The sequence below is a fragment of the Sus scrofa genome, chromosome 14 (assembly GCF_000003025.6).
Source record: "Sus scrofa isolate TJ Tabasco breed Duroc chromosome 14, Sscrofa11.1, whole genome shotgun sequence".
Lineage (NCBI taxonomy): Eukaryota > Metazoa > Chordata > Mammalia > Artiodactyla > Suidae > Sus > Sus scrofa.
This window is the reverse complement of record NC_010456.5, coordinates 62,586,520-62,607,715: the sequence shown is the minus strand read 5'-3', so window position 1 is coordinate 62,607,715 and position 21,196 is coordinate 62,586,520. Positions and strand designations below refer to the sequence as shown.

At 33.1% G+C, this 21,196-nt stretch overlaps 1 protein-coding gene across 3 annotated transcripts in view; it reads right to left on the bottom strand.

The window, feature by feature from the left end:
- PHYHIPL (phytanoyl-CoA 2-hydroxylase interacting protein like) overlaps nucleotides 1-21,196 on the bottom strand; it is a 104,469-nt gene that overhangs the window by 22,668 nt on the left and 60,605 nt on the right. For 2 of the 3 annotated variants that reach the window (NM_001244581.1, XM_021072059.1), the window contains 2 exon segments: nucleotides 3,132-3,306; nucleotides 5,286-5,482. In NM_001244581.1, coding sequence (NP_001231510.1) covers nucleotides 3,132-3,306; nucleotides 5,286-5,482 — 372 coding nt within the window. 3 annotated transcript variants of the gene reach the window in all.

The window sequence follows — 21,196 nt, the reverse complement described above, 5'->3', positions numbered from 1 at the left end:
TTGTCAAATCTTCTGTACTAAAATCTAGGCAACAATTTTGGTCTATAAAGATTTTAAGACTTTCCAAACAAAAGTAGCCCAGTTGAACTACTCATGGTAGCAATGTTTGTTTACCCACTGCTTCACTGGCTCAACAAACATTTATTGAGAGTAGAACATATGAGGTACAAGGCATCATGCAAAATTATACGACCAGGATAAAAGATTAAAAAAATATTCTTCTTACTCTCAAAGAATTCACAGCCTAAGGGAAGAGCTAAATATATAGACAACTATGTTTCATCTCTGTCCATTAGTCAGTGCATTCTATTTTATTTCTAATACTTTGTATAGTGCATAGCCCACAGCATGTGCTCTAAATTTTGAATTAGATGTTTAGATTAAAAACAATTTATATAAAATATTGACTCAAAATTTACAGAGTCAAGGTTATTAATAAAGCTGAGGTGAAACAGGCTCTTAATTATTTTAATAAGTTGAAACAAGTTTGAATAGCTTAAGTTCCCCTGAGATGTTACTCATGGAAATAAAAATGCAAAATAGTTTATAGAAAAATACTGTGGAACGTTTAAAAACTTGCATTTTCCTAGTTACTACCCCGTAAGTTCTTTAGAAGATTTAAAGAATACAGCTGAATAAAAGAGCAACAGAGAGATCACTCTAAAGGAAAGTAAGAAGACATAAGACTTTTCTTTATATACCTAGATATAAAACATGTACTCATGTAGTTATATAGAACTGAGTGTATTTGTGTGTGTATCTAGGTTAGATAGATTATTTCTGAACTGAAAATGCCAAAGGTCTTCCCCTTTCCCTAATGTCAAATGGGGTTTTAGTGGGTAACTTAAAGCTCTTTTAATGAACAAATACTACGGTACTGTATGGTGTAGTCCTATGGAAAATAGCAGGTGATAAAAAAATGTCAAATGATATCAGGTCTTATTTAGATTAATCCTCCCTGGTAGGATGCAATAAGAGCAAATAGGGAGATGTGTAAAAATATTAAACATGATGTAGATTCCAAGGAAATATTTCAATTCAGGAAAAAATTGAGGGGTACATTAATTCTAATATGACACATCACATACAGATAAAAATTGTATCAATGAGAATTCTTTACACATTATTCTTTACACGATACTGAAATCATTACCTATTTAATTACTGAATACTGGATATGATGTATACCATATTTCATCTATTCTAAAATGTATTTTTTCATATTTTATCATCTCTGAGTCTGACAATAAATGTGATAGAAAAATAATTTCACAGCTTAATTGGCAGTTTAATTTTTTCTTAACAATATATAAAATGGTGGACCTTTTAAGCAATGATGTCTCAGGAAAAAATACAGTATCAGAGAGTACTATTTTCCTTGCTTTCATATGTTAAGGATGTTGCAATCCTAATTCCTCATAGTAATTTCCTCTTAGGAAAAAACAAAAAGGGTTGAAGTTAAAATCACAATAACTTAGAATTAAAACTTCAACCATTCTACATATCTACATGAGACATTTTATACTGAGTTTGGGATTAAGAAAAACAGAAGATAATGAGATAAAGCAGTAGCTAAGCATGTAGAGAGTCTAAAATAATTCCAAGTGTGAGGCTATGGAAAAAAAACAGCTGATTTATCTGAAGGATGCCTCAGATGTGGAAAGTTGCTAAGCAACCTGCAATAGGTGAGGCAAATTGTTTTAAGACTTCTTCTACAAGCTCCTTTCTGTTGAAACAAACATTCAACCTCTCTTTACAATTATGGAGGAAACAATCACCTAAACAAAGAAGAGGAAACAAAGCCCTGATATTCAAAGAGACAAAAGAGTGGATGGCAGATATATTCAGGCAGAGATATCTTTGTGTCCCTTCACCCCTTTTAAGTGCTCAATAAATATTGTTTCTTGATTGAATGAATAAACAAATAGATAAAGGCCTAAGATGAATGGTAACATTTACAACCCAGTGGAATATTAAAGTACAGTTCAAGACCAAAGGGCTTTCCATATCAGGTATTCCCAATGCCAAATGGCTAGGAAGGACTTTCTAATGAAGCAAAGACACACACACAAGTTTAGAGGGAGATCTTCAGCATTTAAGTGAAAAATCTAGTAACATTTTTGCCAGGTACAGTCATTAAGATTTGCCTCCATTCCCTTAAAGGAGAGAATGATGTTCCTGGCTTCTTTCTTTTAAGACTTGTGAAAATAAGTAACAGGAAAAAAAAAAAAAAAAAAAAAAAAGAAAAAAACTCTCTCACTCGCTCAAAATAAATTTCAAAATATGCTGAGGATAGCTCTACTACTCAGCCATAGAAAAGAACAAAATAATGCCATTTGTAGCAACATGGATGCAACTAGAGATTCTCATACTAAGTGCAGTAAATCAGAAAGAGGAATAAAAATACCATATAATATCACTTATATGTAGAATCTAAAATATGGCACAAATGAACCTATCTACAAAATGGAAACAGACTCACAGACAGAGAACAGACTTGTGGTTGCCAAGGGGGAGGTGGGAGGGAAATGGATGAATTGGGAGTTTGGGGTTAGTAGAGGCAAACTATTACATTTAGAATGGAGGTCCTGCAGTAAAGCCCAGGGAACTATATCCAATCTCTTGGGATAGAACATGATGGAAGATAGTATCAGAATATATATGTATGTTTGGGTCACTTTGCTGTACAGCAGAAATTGGCACAGCATTGTAAATCATCCACACTTTAATAAAAAGTACACTACGTATATTTTCAACTTGCATACATTTTTAATGATATTTGTTTTTTCCATAATACTTGGTTTACAGTGTTCTGTTAATCTTCTACTACATAGCAAAGTGACTCAGTCACAATACACATATATACATTCTTATTTGCAAAGCTTTTACTTTGAAAACTCAAACTGTCCATGTAGCACAGAAGTACTTTAATATCATTAACCAGTTTTTGCTGAAAACCTTAGCTCCCTCTAATCAATTTATTCTGTCACACAATGCTACTGGAATGCAAAAATGACCAACACAATACATATCACTTCATAATTACAAAAAATAAATATATTTTCTATAATTGGCTTTCCAGGAACTATGAAATAATTTTTTTTTTCTGTATTTGTACCCAGTTCTCTTACCTGCTGTGCAGAATTCTATAATTTCACTCCATTCAGACACAACATAATCACCGTCGACTTGTTTTGAGGCAGTCTGCACTGCTACTGTATACTCAGTTCTTGGGCTCAAAAACCAGTGTCCACGTACAGTCATCGGCAAAGGAACAGCTTTTGCCACGAGTTTTGTTGGAACATCCTAAGAAAGGAAAGAAGGAAAGTAGGAAAGAAGGAAGAAAGTAATGAAAGGAGGGAAATGAATTAATTTAGCAGTATAACTTGAATCAATTGTAAACAATATTGAGGAACTTATTAAATTTCTGGCTGATGACACAAGTTTCCTGTTTAAGATATCTAGCAATTATTATATTCAATTTCTTATTCTCCACATGTAAAAATTAGGGTCCAATCTGATCAAGAGATAGCTAATGACATAAATGTTTTGGGATCACTTTTTTGATTTCCAGTATAATATTCTTCTCTGTACACTCCTTAATATGCTCCTTAAAATGCAACATTCTAATACCAAATGATAAAACAACACAAACAGAAACATGAAATAAATTATATTTAGTAAATTTAATATTTTAAAATACTATACTTGTTTAATATATACTACCCAATAATTTCATCAGAATAGCCCATTACTAAATATTTTATATGTGAATGGACAGAATATTTTTAAGATAAATGATTCAGTTTTACATCCGAGTTAACATTTGTTTTACTTATATTCAAATATGAAGCCTATGTGTCATAGAAATGTTTAGGTATTTTCAAAAAAATGCTTAATATGATAATTACACCTAATAGTTGAATATTAATTGTATTTCCAAAGATCTGGTATTCTAAGTATGGAATGAAGAAAGGGGATAAAATCTTGATCCCTCTTCACTTAATGATAAATATTTCAAAGCTACTTCAAGAAGGCAAGTATCAGCAAAGAAAATAGCCAAACCAGAAAGCATAACTAAAGATGGAACATGGAAAAATAATGACTTACAAATCTTATTCTATCACACTTATTTGTAAATATAAGCCTCATTTACTACTGCTACGTATAATTACACAACTAGTAAAATAATATACAGAAAAGACAATTTTTCCAAAAGATCTGCCAAGTTAAAATTTAGTAGTAATATTAAAAAAGGATCAGTTTTCATCATCAGTGAAAATATTGAAACATAAGAAAGCATTCTTAAACCAGGTAACTATTATCCTCTTTATAGCTATTTTTTTTTTTTTTTTGGCTACACCCACAGCATGCAGAAATTTCAGGGCCAGGAATCAAACCCATGCCACAGTAGTGACCTGAGCCACAGCAATGACAATGCCGGATCCTTAACCATTAGGCCACCAGGGAACTTCTATAGCTACTTCCTAAAGGAGATACGTATCAGAAAAGATACATGATAGGCAGACAAGTAAGAGACTAAATATTAGGGAATTGTTATATGTTTAAAACACCTAAAGGTTAATTTTTTTCTCAAACCATAAAATAAAATTGACTACATAGACCAATTTTCAGCAGTATTTTAAAAAATATCCTAAAGTTTATAAGCTGCATCATGTTCTTCTTTTGGCAGTTATTACAGGGGAAAAATTGTGTGTTTCAGTGGAAAACTACGTATTGCCTATAGCACACTCTTTTGGCTATCTTCTGATTTTGTGGAATCTATTTTACAACTCCGTAATTCGTACACAACTGATAAAAATTCAGTTATTCATGTCTACATAAATGCAAGTATGTTTTGTCCAGCAGAAGGACAACCCTCTCCACCTGTTCTTGCTCCTTCCTCAACCCAAGCCAGTTTGCTTCCATCTATACATTTATTTCAAGATCTTGATCCATAAAAGTGTCTTTCTTGGATCAGCCTTTTGAATTGGTTGTAATACCTAATCATTTGCCTCATTAATAAGTAAAATAAAAACTTTAACAGATGTTCATTTTTATGTCTGTATGAGAGTCAAAATTTCACCTTTTCTGGAAAAAAGCTATTTTAACAGTAGACTGGCATTTCATTTTCTTATATAATTTCTTGGAGGAATAGGGTTGTTAAATGACAAATTTTTATTCTTCCTAATATCAAATATATCATTTAAGTAATTAATAGAACATTATTTCTTCTTTAAAAGTTTTAAGATATAAATTAATATAAGTAAGAATTAGGGTTTTACCTTGTGTTTAAATTTATTGGAGTTCTTGTTCTCTTTCTTATTGAGGTCAATGAAATAGTGTGTAATACGGTCCTTTGATTTTGAATCCATTTCCCATGAAATCTTGAATGAGTCACATGTGATATTGCTTATTTTGATGTTATGTGGTACAGGAAGTTCTTCCATCTCTGCTATGCCACTGTCTTGTGATTTGTTCCCTGAAAGAAAACAATGCACAGATAGTTTCCAACTAATAATTTTTTTTCTAGTTTGCAAGGCCATTACTACATACATGTTTCTGACCTCATCTAATTACTAAATCTGAGATTTCATTTTGTTCATGAAGTAATTTGAGTGTTAATACAAGTAATACTGTCATTACAAGGTCTTATTACCAATAAAAAAGCAGAAATGAATTAGTCTTTACCACCTCTATGTTTTCAATTTACTTTTCCAATTTTTGCTTTCACATAAATTAAAAACAAAAACACTGATGATCTAACTTTCTAATGTATGAAAGATTAGCCTTACATGGTAGGTTCTGTCTGAAAGGCCCCAAGAGTCCATTTTCCCCTATATAACCAATTAATTCTGCTCAAAAGTAATAGTTTTAAGCTACATGAAACCAGAAATATTGATAATGAAGTGAAGTGAGTCCAGTCAAATAAACGGAATGTTTCTTTAAGAAAAATCTATGAGGTGTCAATGACAGTCTATAAAAATTGCTCCTGCTTTTTCCTTTTAGAAATTTATATATAGAAACAGCATTTAATGTTTACACTACATATAAAAATATCAAAGACCATTCTCTTACAGCTACTATGTGATAGATTATTCTACGAATCTTTTTATCTGCTGTATCTTGACAAATTTAACATTGAGCGCTAAAACAAAAAATTGATAAGCTTAAAAGATGAAAAATGATTGCCATGTTTATTGATATTATTAAACTCTCAAAGAACTCATCTGACATTTGGTTACTTTACAGACTGTGTCCTCCATTTCCAATTGGAGAAAATGCTACCACTTTGGCTAACATTACAGGGTAAAATATGATGAATGACAGAACAAAAGGAGAAAATATAAATTTGCCAAGGTTGTTTCATACATAGGAAAGCCATACTGTATCAAATTTTATTCTATTTCTCCTTCCTAAGTTCCCTTCCCTCAAGCTAACATAAACTTTAATGCCCCAGAAAAGAAAAAATAAATAAATGTAATTGTTATTCATATGACGAAAGTGGTAGGTCATAAATCAGCTGCATAACCTGTTCCTAATCTTAATCAAAAAAACCTAAAAAGAACAACAATGAATGTCACCTCGTGGCAATAGCTTCAACTTCCAGATTAGGTTGTGTTTTGTGCCCTCACTCTTCCATCTCAGTGATTAAAAACAAAAACAAAAACAAAAAGCTTTTGACAATTCCCAGTCTTATTAAATATTTCACCCATGTTGTCTCATCCCAAGCTGTGTTATGGCCAGAAAACCTGATGATAATCAGTGACTAATTTCAAAATAACTGAAGTTCTTTATTGTCATTTCTTCAACAATACTTTTAAAAATTCTTCTTTTTTCTCTTATGTACTTCCCTCACCTTCCAGTTTCCTCAGAACCCTACTCTATAAAACTCCCAGAAAAACTGCTTCCAAACCTTTTAAATTTAGCCCCATCTGGCCTCAAATCCCTAAAATGCTTCCTGCTAAAGCCTTTCAGAAGTCAAGTGAAGGAAAGAAACCAAGTGGAATATTTTAATGGCTTTGGGAATGGCAATAAATATGTAAATAGTAATTTTTGTTCTAAGAAAAGCTCACGTTTTTAAACTATTATTGATTGCAGTTATCTTTAAAATATAAGCAACACTAATGAAATACTTTCTGGACTCTTAACTGTAAAAATTTCTGTAGAAATCATATTACATTATGACTGCTCATATAATTTCCCAACAGAGTGAAAAACTGTTTTAAGAAAAAATAAAGCTTTTTGAATTTGATCCAATTTAATGAAAATATAACCTTAATACATCAACACTATCTAAAATGTATATTTTGCCATTTAAACTTCCTCTATTGTTACCTTACTCAACCTTAAAGTTACAAATAATTATTTTCCAGAATATGACACTTTGTTTTATGTAGTTTATCTTCTAATTATTAAAACTTCAGAAATCTGTTACTTATATTGAAAGGTGGAAACTTTTCCTCCTCTCATATTTTGCCATTCAGAACAATATAAAACTCAAACCTATGAAGGAAATGTTATATCAAGAACCCTCATTTTCAAGCTACTTTCTTAATTCCAGTTCTTAACAAAACCACTAGATTAGTCTCTATGCAGCTTTCTTACTTGGGGAAAAATAAGAAAAGCATTTATTTAAATAAATCCTATCATTTTACATCTAATTTGCTTCCTCCGCAAGCTGTGTGAATCATTTTTTAAGAGAGATTTTGAGGTGACAGAAGACAATGATTCTGTCTTTAAAACTGGGTAAACAATAGTGTTCCACATGATATTAATATTCCATAACCAGCCAATACTATCTTAGATCTTTACAATTAGGTATACTTTCAAATATAGCTTCCCTTTATTTGTTAAGATTTCATCTTAAGGGTAGTTCTAGCTACATTTCTCTATTTTACATGCAAATAATTCTAATAACTCTGGCTACACTGCTCATTAGTAATAATGAAGAGAAAACAAATAAGTGACACTTTTAATCCATCGAAAATATTAAAGTTACTTTTTCAGAACAACCATTTCAAAAGCACTTTTCTAATAGCAGCAATTATTAAAATGCAAACTGAAAAGACAGCCAGATTATATATATTTTATATGCATGGCTCTTCTCTTACTGAACTTAAGTTGGCTTGCAAAAAAAGACCTTTTTTTTTTTTTTTTTTTTTGTCTTTTTGCTATTTCTCTGGGCCGCTCCCTCAGCATATGGAGGTTCCCAGGCTAGGGGTCGAATCGGAGCTGTAGCCACTGGCCTATGCCAGAGCCATAGCAACGCGGGATCCGAGCCGCGTCTGCAACCTACACCACAGCTCACGGCAACGCCGGATCGTTAACCCACTGAGCAAGGGCAGGGACCGAACCCGCAACCTCATGGTTCCTAGTCGGATTCGTTAACCACTGCGCCACGACGGGAACTCCAAAAAAAGATATTTTAAAAAAAATAAATTTATTTAAATAGAATCCACATACCATACAACCATTCATTTAGAGTGTACAATTCAATGGCTCTCAATGGATTCAGAGTTGAGCATCCATCCCACAATTACAGAAGATTTTTATTTACACCAAAGAGAAACCCCATACACCTTAGCTATCACTCCCCAAACCCAACCTCTTCATGTCCCCTTAGTCCTAGGCAACTACTAATCTATTTCCTGTCTCTAGAATTGCCTATACTGGACATTTCATTTAAATGGTATCATATAATATGCAGTCCTTCATGACTGGCTTCTTTCACTTAATACAACGTTTTCAAGGTTTATCCATGTTGTATAAATACCTTATTTTTTTATTGCTGAATAATATTTCATTGTATAGATACACCAGTTTTTGTTTATTTACTTATCAGTTGATGAGTGTTTGGTTTGTTCCTACTGTTTGGCTATTACAGATAATGTTGCTATGAACATTCATGTATAAGTTTTTGTGAGAACTTAAGCTTTCTCTTCATTTGAGTATATGCCCAGGAGTGGAATTGCTGGTACATATGGTAACTTTATGTTTAACTTGCTGAGGAACTGCCAAACTGTTTTCCAAAGTGGTTACATCATTTTACATTCTCAACAGCAGTGTATATGGGTACCAGTTTTTCCACATCCACATTTCCTATTATTTATCCCGTACTTTTGGTGTCATATCTAAGAGACCATTGCCTAATTAAAGGTCACAAAGATTACATCTTTTTTTCTTCTAAGAGATAATATAGTTTTAATACTAACATTTAAGTTTTGCATTCATTCTTATTTTTATATAAAGTGTGAAGTAGAGGTCCAGGTTCATTGTTTTTCATGTGGATGTGCAGTTGTCCTACCAACAATTATTTTAAAGATCATCTTTTGCTCATTTAATTACCTTGGCACCCTTGTCAAAAATCAACTGGTTATCTTAATATTTATTTCTAGACTCTCAATTCTATTCCATTGATCTATGTCTTTATCCGTATTCCATTTATCACATGGTGTTGACTACTATAGCAGCATTGTAGTATATTTGAAATTGAGAAGTGTGTGTCCTTTTTTTCAAGATTATTTTGACTATTCTGGGTCCCTTGATTTTCTACATGAATTTTGGGATTGGCAATTTTTTGTTAATTTTTTAAATTAAAGTATTTACAATGTTTCTTCAATTTCTGTTGTACAGCAAGGTGATCCAATCATACACGATTCCCTGTGCTGTACAGTAAAACCTCTCTGCCAATCCATTCAAAATGTTACAGTTTGCAGCCACAAACCCCAAATTCTCCATCTATCCCATTCCCTCCCCACTGGCAACCACAAGTCCATGTCCATGATCTGTTTCTGTTTTGTGGATCAGATCATCTGTACCATATTTTAGATTGCACAAATAAGTGATATCATATGGTATTTCTCTTTCTCTTTCTGACTTACTACACTGGATATGAGAACTTTCAGTTCCATTCATGTTGCTGAAAACGGAATTAGTCTGTCCTTTTTCTGGCTAAGTAGTATTTCATTGTGCATACATATCACATCCATAATCCATTCATCTGAGGATGGACATTTAAGTTGTTTCTCATGTCTTGGCTATTGGGAAAAATGTTTCTATGAACACAGGGATGCATATATCTTTCTGAATAAAAGTTTTGTCCAGATACATACCCAAGAGTGGGACTGCTGGATCATATGGTAGTTTTATATTTAGTTTTCTGAGAAACCTCCATACTATTTCCATAGTGGTTGTACCAATTTACATCCCCACCAACAGTGAAGGATGGTCCTCTTTTCTCCACATTCTCTCCAGCATTTGTTATTTGTTGATTTGTTAATGGTGGCCATTCTGACCAGTGTGAGGTGATATCTTACTGCAGTTTTGATTTACATTTCTCTAATAATTAGTGATGTTAAACATTTTTTCATGTCTATTGGACATCTATATGTCTTCTTTGGAGAAATACATATTTAGGTCTTCTGCTCATTTTTTAATTCGGTTGTTTATTTTTTGTTGTTGATTTGTATGAGTTGTTTATATATTTTGGAGATTAGCCCTTTGTCTGCTGCACCATTTGCAAAGGTCTTCTCCCATTTTGTGGGTTGTCTTTTCATTTTTACAATGGTTTCTTTTGCTGTGCAAAAGTTTTTCAGTTTTATTAGGTCTCATTGATTTATTTTTGTTTTTATTGATCTTATTCTAGGAGGTGGATCAAATAAGATGTTGCTGTGATTTATGTCAAAGAGCATTCTGCCTGTTTTCCTCTAGGAATTTTGTAGTACAGAGCCTTATATTTAGGTCTTTAATCCATTTTGAATTTATCTTTGTTTCTGGTATTAGAGTGTGTATTCTATTTTTATTCTTTCACATGTAGTTTTCCAGTTTTCCCAGCGCCACTTATTGAAGAGACTATCCTTTTTCCACTGTATGTTCTTGCCTCCTTGGTCATAGATGGATTGACCATAGGTGCTTGGATTTATTTCTGGGCTTTCTATCCTGTTGCATTGATACTGATTTGGGTTTTTTTGTGCCATATTGTTTTGATAACTGTAGCTTTGTAATATTGTCTGAAGTCAGGGAGCCTGATTCCTCCATTTCCATTTTTCTTTTTCAATATTGTTTTAGGTATTCAGGGTCTTTTGTGTTTCCACAAAAATTTCAAAATATTCTGTTCCAGTTCTGTAAAGAATGTCCTTAGTAATGTGATAGGGATTGCAATGAATCTGTAGATTGCCCTGAGTAGTAAAGTCATTTTGACAATATTGATTCTTCCAATCCAAGAGCACAGTAAATCTTTCCATCTGTTTGTGTCATTTTTGATTTTTTTCTTATCATACAGTTTTTGCAGTATAGGTCTTTCATTTCTTTAGATAGGTTTATTCGTAGGTATTTTATTCCTTTTGATGCACTGGTAAATGGGATAGTTTTCTGATTTCTCTTACTGAACTTTCATTGTTAGACTATATAGAAATACAATCAATTTCTATATATTATCTTGAATTTGGCAAAGTTGCAGGGATCTGCACTTTCTGCAAAGAAGTCAGGTGAAATTTTGATAGAGATTGAGTTAAACTTATGGGTCAATTTGAGTGATGTTGTCATTGAAACTGTAATGATACTGTCTTGTGATCCATAAACATTAAACATCTTGCCATTTATTTAGGTCTTCTTTAATTTATTTCAACACGACCACATCTTAAATGCCTTAAAAGCAAGAGTATTTAATGTGGAAGCAAATTTACATTATCAATGAAAAGACCACTGTGAATTCATTCCTTGTTAAAAGTCATTTTATTATGGAAGTTTACAAAAATACATCAAATATAGAAAATACTATAATGAATTCCCATGTAGCTATCACCCAGCTTCAACAATTACTGATATTTTTCCATTTTTCTTCATCTATTTACCACCTATTCATTCACCTTTTAATTTTCGACAGTATTTTTAATACAATTTTAGACTTCAGAAAAGGTGCAAGAATACTACTAAGGGCTCTGGTATTCTTCCCTAAGATTCTCCAATTATTCAATCTTAGACTTTCCATTCTCCTCTTTTCTCATTCCTGAAGCTTCCCTGGACCTTTTCTTCTCTTTCCACTTACTCTAGGAATGGACTTTGGACAGAAGTTTGAGAAATGGTTGTACAAATTTTTTTTTTTTTAAGTAGGACGTAATTTGAAAGTTATATATTCTCAGTTTTAAAAGTTATTATGAAGGTATGGGATTTAGGTCATTGTATTTTTGTTGTTACTCTCTACATAATATCTGAAATGGGAGAGTTAGACTTTGGTGAATCTGAATCATTTTTCAAATTCAGTTACTTAGAAATCAGATTCATTCACTTATTTTTATCTTGTGCTAAGCTTAATCATTGGAAAGCAATTTTTTTGTATTTTTAATTTTAATAAAACTTCCTGAAAGGAAGATAAAATTAGGTCTCTTCTTTGGATGATTTTTCACTTTATTTTTAGCATGGGTTGAACTAAGTGGCTTCTCACATTGACTTTAACAAATCACTCAGATTTCTAAAGCTAGTTGAGGATGCTTATCATTCTGCTACTTGATTATGTGTCCCTTTATATATTTTTTTTACTTATTAAAACTTCTATTAAGTACAAATTACTTTTATAACAAGAGTATGCAACAGAAGAGATGCAAAGATATATAAATTAATTCCTACCTCAAGAATATAAAATGGAGAAGAATGTGGATAATATCATATTCAAAGTTATGATATAAATAATCTAAGTGAAAGACATTAAGGGAATTAAAGAAGTGCTTCAGAAAATATGTGACATTCTTCCTTATAGAAGTTAAAATTCTTTTATTGAGATATAATTGACATGTAACATTGCATAAGTTTCAGGTGTACAACTGTTTTGATATGATACATATGTCAATATAATTTATCTACTGCAATATGATTACCACACAGAGTTAACTAATATCTTCATCATATCCCATAAATATCATTTCCTTTCTGTGATGAGAACATTTAAGATCTATTTTCTTAGCAACTCTGAAGTATATAACACAGCATTATTAACTCTAATCACAAGGCAGTGGGAGAAGCAGAATTTCAAAAAATGAAGACAATAGTGAAAAAATTGAGGACATGACATTCCAAATGGAGGCAACATAAAAAAGCATTAAGAAACAGTATATTTTCATTTTAGTTATTTCAGCACATGGTATAGGAAGAAAACACTGAGTGAGAATGCTTAACAACACTAGAAAAGCTGTCAACCAAGTTGAGGAATTACTTCTAAGGGAAAAGCTAATGGTTAATTTACATGGAGTTCAACAGGTATAGAACTAAAGATAAAATTTCACTGAAATATATCAGACTCATAGTTACTTCAGATGTGCCCTTCAATTATACTAAGAACGTAATCTTCATATATCCATGAGTATTTGGTCTAATTCCATCTATTTTAGAAGATATTAAGAAGTATACACAACAAACACTGAAAAGCACCTAAACTCAGTAAAACCTTTCAGATGTACAAAAGGATAATAAACCTACATCACATCTACTTCAGTATCACTTATTTCAATCTATGCATATAAAAACAAGTATTAATTCAACATTATGAATTTATTTATATATATATATATATATATCAGTGAAATACTGTCAGTACATTCCATAAATTATCCATTTTATAAGAAAGATTCTTCAAGTTTGTATATTTCCCCCCTTTCCTCTCAAGAATTAGTAAAGCTATTCTAAACAAACATTACTCATTATAATCTTTATTCCTTGATTTTTATGGCCATATTCATAATGGACATAATGCAATATAATCTTTTTGTCTCATTATATATATGTATGTGCATTCATCTGTTTGAATATATAATACATACACATATAATGATACAATACTTTTTCTTTTAATAGCTTTGTATGGAGATTTAAATTATTTACCTTTCAAAGGCCTTAGCTAAATTCCTTACAATCTGAGATGTCTTCTTTATATTTATCTTTTTGAAAGGTATTTCAAAGAAAAATATTACTTGGTTATCAAGCTTACCTCATGAAGTATATCCCTCAATTTGATTGATCCAGAAATAGTTTTATCTTGAATAATAATTAAAAAAATCACCTAATAAACAGATGTACTCTGACAAACAATGCAACAGAATATGTCTCAATAAATAGAGGACCTCTATGGGTTTTTTTTGTTTTTTGTTTTGTTTTTTTTTTGGCTTTTTGTCATTTTCTTGGGCCGCTCCTGGGGCATATGGAGGTTCCAGGCTAGGGGTCTAATCGGAGCTGTAGCCGCCAGCCTATGCTAGAGCCACAGCAACTCGGGATCCAAGCCGCATCTGCAACCTACACCACAGCTCACGGCAACACTGGATCCTTAACCCACTCAGCAAGGCAAGGGATCGAACCCGCAACCTCATGGTTCCTAGTCGGATTCGTTAACCACTGAGCCACGACAGGAACTCCAGGACCTCTATGTTTTTAGCAAACTTTTTACACCATTGTCCCTTGGCCCCATAAGTTTTATAAAAAGGAGTAATTTTTCCTTCTCATATTATCTTCCCTAGGGTGCTGTGAGAGTAGCCAATCTAAAATCTTAGTTACTATAGTTCAAAGAGCATAAAAGACTTAACGAATAAAGTAAGAGAAAGAATCGTTTAAAGAGGTAGTTTTAAAATTAAGCCTTGGGTTGTCCTTCTAAGAAAAAAATTGCAGGTGTTAGGTTCACTTCTCTTAAATACAGCAATCAGAAGAAATTTCCTCATATTGTACATGTCATTTTTTCCTTCCTAAAATTTTAGTGATGAAAAATTGGGCTACCATAGTATAAATAGGAAGACTGTATAATTAAGATTATATGTGTATATATGCATACATTTAAATAAATGCACATGTTAATAATTCTCATTATAAAATCAGAAATATAGTCTTCTGGGATAAAAATACATTTCTCTTCATAAAAATAAATTTAAAATGCTGCAATAATTTTAAAGTCATGAAGAAAAACTAATTATGACAACAATAAAGCTCAGTAATCACATCAAAACCTGAAACTATTCTCTGTCACAATAAACACCCAGAATAAAAATAGTCTTAGCAATAACATTGATTAATAGAAATTTCAGGGAAAAACACAAAGAAGAAGGTAAAAATCATCTATAATCTCTATACCATTAACATACTATAGCATATTGTTTTAGAGTCTCTTTTTACTTGTTATATTGTGAATAATTTCTTATGAATACATAGAATTCTAATCTTGGTGTATTCTACTCTATTAAACAGTCATCATATTGGATATGCAGATTGATTGTTTCCAGTGTTTTCCTGTGATAACACTTCAGTCAACACCAATCTATGTAGATTTTTGGGCATATCTAGGATTATTTATCTTTGGATAAATCCCATGAACTGCAAATGTTGAATAACATTTCTTTTCATCATTTTGTATTCCTGTCTACAATTTTAGAGTGCATATTTTTGCATCTTTCTCAATTCCATTTATTAGTATTTAAATGTCCATTTTGATGGGCAAAAACTGAAATCTTATTTTATATTAAAAAAGCAAAAAATGAACCTCGACCTAAAACATGCATCTTACATAAAAATTAGCTCAAAATTGAATTAAAACCTTAAATGTAAAACATAAACACTATTAAACTTTTAGGCGGAAAAAAAAAGAAGAAATTCTTTGGAACTTAGACTAAACAAAAAGTTCTTCAATTTAGATCAAAAGCATGATCCATAAAAGGAAAAACACTCAGATTCATCCCAAACTTATTTCTTTATTTTTTCCCAGTTAATGGTCCTTCTACATTTCCATTGTTTCAGCTAATTTCTCCTTTTTTCTTCCTGTATTTTGAGGTCTCATTGTGTGCATGTGTGTGTGTTTGTGCTTAGTTATATCTTCATTGGAAATTACAACTTGACCATTTTCATCTTAAGGGAAATATATTAATTATACTTTGAAATAGTTGTATCCTGCTTTAATTCAACTTGCATGTGTATGGACTATCTTTGTTCATTCATTTGTTACTTAGTGGTATCCCATCCACCTGGACATGTGCTTTTCAGCTTTAAGATAATTAAAATTCTGGATATCCAAACTCTAGAATTAAAGGAGGACAGGAACTGAGGATAACTATTCCTTAGGAATTAAAATAGAAAATAAAACGTAGAACTGGGGTCCTCTCGTGGCACAGAGGAAATGAATCCAACTAGGAACCATGAGGTTGCAGGTTCAATTCCTGGCCTCGCTCAGTGGGTTAAGGATCTGGTGTTGCTGTGAGCTGTGGTGTAGGTCACAGATGTGGTTTGGAGCCGGCATTGCTGTGGCTGGCACCAACAGTTTCAATTAGACCCCTAGCCTGGGTACCTCCATATGCCACTGGCGCAGCCCTGAAAGGAAAAAGACAAAAACAAAAACAAAAACATAGGACTGAAGCTTGATAGAAGGTACGGATTATGTTACACTATACAAGAGTTAAATATAGGCTTGCATAGCTTTCATACTGAGGTAACATTCAAAAGAAGAAAAAGAGGAAGAATCAATCATGAACTACCAGATGATCCAGGAAGAAAAACATGAAATAGGATACAGTTAAGAAAAGTAATAGAACCCATGAACAGATCTCACAGGTGGGCCAAAGGCAATTCAATAATTTTAACTTTCACTTTGTTTCTTCATGGTGATTGAAAACTACAGGTTCAATCCAATCCCACTGAGCACCAGCCATTGATTATAAAAAAAATTGACACTGGCAGAAGAGAGCCTCTGTCTTCGGCTGTCAGACTCGGAGGGTGTCTAAGCTACTGGATTGCTTTTCACCCAAATCAATGTAGTTTCTCTGGGACATTTTCAGCAAAGGAATGCATATGCTTCAGTGCCTTTGTGGCAAGAATCTTAAGGAAAACAAGAACCCAACTTATGTTTTAAATTAGTACAAAATAATGTTGATAAAATCAAGCAATTGAGGGGAAGGATCAAGATGGCAGAGGAGTAAGACATCACGCTCAACTTCTCCCACAAACACGTCAAAATAACACATTTATATGTAAAATGATTTGCATAGAACACCTACTGAAAGCTGGCAGACGAACTTAAACCTCCAAAAAGGACAAGAAACTCTTGACATAACAGGGTAGAACAAAAGAGAAAAAGAGACAGAGAGGAAAAAAAAAAAAAAAAAAAGAAGCAGGATGGGACAAGCATTCCTGAGAGGGAGCTGTAAAAGAGAAAAGAAACCCACATCCTGGGAATTCACCTAACTGATGGGGAGATCAGCTGAGACAGAGGGACCTCAAAGTCCCTGAGAAAAGCGCAGTAGCTGGACTGAGGATGGCAAAGTATAATGAGAGCCGGACAGATCACCTGCACCACCTCCCTGGACACCACAGCCTGAGACGCTTGGGTGGGGGCTGGGTGCTGAGATTCAGGTTCCAGAGGGCAGTTCTGTGGAGAGGACTAGGCTGTGTGGGCACACCCTGAGAGGCTAAGGAGCAACGTGACACAGATAGGGGAGTGGTGTGCTATGGGCTGGGGAGTGAAACGCCATGGCAGAGGGAACCTGGGAGAAGGTCTACGCCCACAGGAGGAGCAAGGTATTATTGTTGGGAAGGGTTAGAGCAGGAGGGGCAGACTGCCACAGGCTAAGAGCTGTGGCTCAGTGCTAATGCCCACCATTACTAGAAGGTATAATACTGTGTATCACTATCCTAGGAAATGATCAAAATTCAAAGTACAGCTTCTATTGAATGCATATTGCTTTTGCACCATCATGAAATTGAAAAATCCTAAGTTAAACCATTGAAAGTTGCAGACCACCTGTACTATTTTTCTTTATGTGCCTGGCTTATTTCTCTCAGCATAACGTCCTTCAAGTTCATCCATGTTGTTCCCAATGATAGTATCTCTTCCTTTAAGGCTGAGTAATATTCCATTTTTTATATTTATATCACAGTTAGCTTATCCATTTATCCATTGACAGACATTTAGATTGTGTCCATAACATGGCTATTGATGCTGCAATAAACATAGGAATGCAGATATCTCTTTGAGGTACTGATTTCATTTCCTTTGGGTATATACTCAAAAGAAGAACTGCTGGATCACAAATAAAAGACATCTAAGAAAGTAAGAAGTAAAATTACTGTTTTCAGATGACAAAGTCCTCTAAGTAGAAAACCATAAAAACTTAACAACACAACAACAAAGGTTCAAACTAATAAATGAATTTAGTATAGGTGCACAACACCGAAATCAACATATAAAAATCAGTTGCATTTCTTTAAACCAATGATGATCTATTTGAAAAGAAAATCAAGAAAATAAGCTCATTTATAAACCATCAAAAAATACTTATGAATAAACTTAACTGAGCAAGTAAAATATCTGTACACTGAAAACTTTAAAATATTGATGAAAGAAATTGAAGAAGACATAAATAAATGGAAAGATATACCATGTTCATGAATTATAAGACTGCTAAAATGTACATACTACCCAAAACGATATACACATTTAATATAATGCCTTCAAATTTCCAATGGCAGTTTTCACAGAAGCAGAAAAACAAATTCTAAAATTTATACAATACAAAAAGACCTCAAATAGACAAAACAATCTCAAGAAAGAAGAACAGAGTTAGACAACTCACACTTCCTGATTTCAGGTTATAGTACAAAGCTACAGTAATCCTAATAATATGATACTACCATAAAAACAGACACAAAGGCCAACAGAATAGAATAGAGAGGGCTGGAATAAACCCAAGCATATATGGCCAACTAATTTCCCACAAAGGCATGAAGAATACACAATGGGGGAAAAAGAAATCTCTTCAACAAACAGTGCTGGAAAAACTGGATATCCACATGCAAAAAAATAAAACTGGAGCCTTAACTTAAATCACACACAAAAATCAACTCAAAATGGATTAAAGACTTACACATAAAACCTGAAACTGTAAAACTCCTAGAATAAAAAAAAAAAAAATAGAAAAAGCCCTATGACACTAGCCATGGCAATTATTTTTGAGTATGATGCCAAAAGCTCAGGTAATAAAAGCAAAAATAAACACGTGGAACTACATTCAACAAAAAGTTTCTGCACAGAAAAGGAAACATTCAACAAAATAAAAAAGATAACCTACAGGTTGGGAGAAAATATTTGCAAATATTTGTATCTGATAAGGAGTTAATATCCAAAATACGTAAGGAAAATGGTCAATAGGTAGATGAAAAGGTAATCAATTATCACTAATCATCAGGGTAATGCAAATCAATACCACAATGAGATATTTCACACCTGTCAGGATGGCTATTATCAAAAAGAAAAGTTAAGTGGTTGGTGAGGATATGGAGAAGAGGCAATCCTTGAACACTGGTAGGAATTTTGGTGGGAATGTAAACAGGTACAGCCAGTATGGAAGACAGTATGAAGGTTCCTCAAAAAATGTAACCTGTTCTTCAAAGTTGATCTCATGTCACGCCTCTGAAAGTCTATCCCAGTGACTCAGAGATGTGACTCAAGTCATATATCTGAAAGTTTACCCCAATGACAGCTTCTCTCTGAACTCTAAGAGAACATTGTGTTGGTACTGTGTACTCTATAGATTAGTCTACTCTACCCTATTTATATATTACATGGGTATTGAAATCACACAAGACTTTGATATCTTTGTAACTTCTAGTTCTGTGATCTTGGGGATATTACTTAAATACTTGTATTTAGGTGATTCACCTTGAAAATGGAGAGGAAAATACTATATCAGGAAGAAAATTCACCAGGAAACTAACAAAACTTAAGTTTCAAGGGTCCATTACTTGTACTTGTTTCTGGTACTTGATTTTATACCCAAAATTTTGTATTGCTTTTTTCTCAAATAAGACATCCCAAATTGGAAAACTTCAATTTTATATGGCTGAATTCTGGATCCACCCCTGACCAGAGTAAAAACAAAACAAAACAAAACAAAAACAAGTGTGTGTATGTGTGTGTGTATATAAAATATATGCAGGCCCAACATGTTCAAAAATGAGAATAGTTAGTTAAGCAAAAATCCTTAGTTGAAAGACTAGGATGATTCAGGGTATTGGCAGTAGCATCCTTGATTCTGATTTCAATGAAACTTATGTTAGTGTTAGAAAATTAGTCTTCACATAATCACCTGGAAGGTAACACTGAGTGAAAAGAAAATAAATGTTTGATCTTAGCCCAAAGTCATAAAGGGTTGTGCTGGCACCATACCTGAAACTCTATGTTTCTTCTGGTAACTGTTATCTATGTTCATTAAAAAGAACTATTTCTCAAATAAAAGTAAGAATATGTCATGCTATTGCTTCTACTTAGTAGGAAGTGATGTTTCCCTCACATTTTGGTTATGAATCATCACACATTAAACTCATTTGAATTTTATTTTAAAGTGAATAATGATTTATAAGATGCATATATACAGTGTACCATATTTTAGATATTTTCTGTAAATCTGTCCCTTCACTGTGATGCATAACTTTATGTAAAAATATTAAAAAATGCAAAACACATTAACAATATAAACAGATATTGCATACAGAAAAACAATGAAAACATTTCAAGGACAAGTATTTCTTGGAATATAAATTCTGCAATTACATCTTATAGAAAAAAATACATGAGGAAATTTTACAGAGAAAATTTATGAGGAAAAAAGATGTGTACTTTTCCCTGCACTGGAAGTTTGAAAAACGAAACTTTAAAACATACATCTGTATAATAGTTATTGACAAATTATTTCTTTTATTCCATTTTTGACCAGAAAGTATGTTTGTAAACACTAGAGAAGCTAATGTCTCATAAAGTGTTTTCTTTTAAAACTGATATTATTTGTATTCAGAGATTATAAAATTGAACAGCACAATGAAATTTATCTTCCTAAAGAAAAAATGTGAGAATTCTGCAAGCAGGCGCTGAGCCATGCCCCACAGTTCTGAGAGTGTGGGAAACACAACCACCATTCTAGGACTTGTGAGAGGGTGCCAGGCCCTGCCCCCACTCTATCCAGGAAGTGTGCCTGCCCAGCTCTCCCTGAAGGACCTGTGAACAGGTACTGAGCCCTGGCCCCACTGTCCTGGGAGTGAATGAAACTTAACAACCCTTGCAAAATCCATGAGCAGGCATCAGACCCTGCCCCCACTTTCCTGGAAGTGTACAGGCCCTAGACACCCCTTCAGGGTCTGCAAGCAGATACCTAGTCCTGACACACTGCCCTGGGAAGGCACA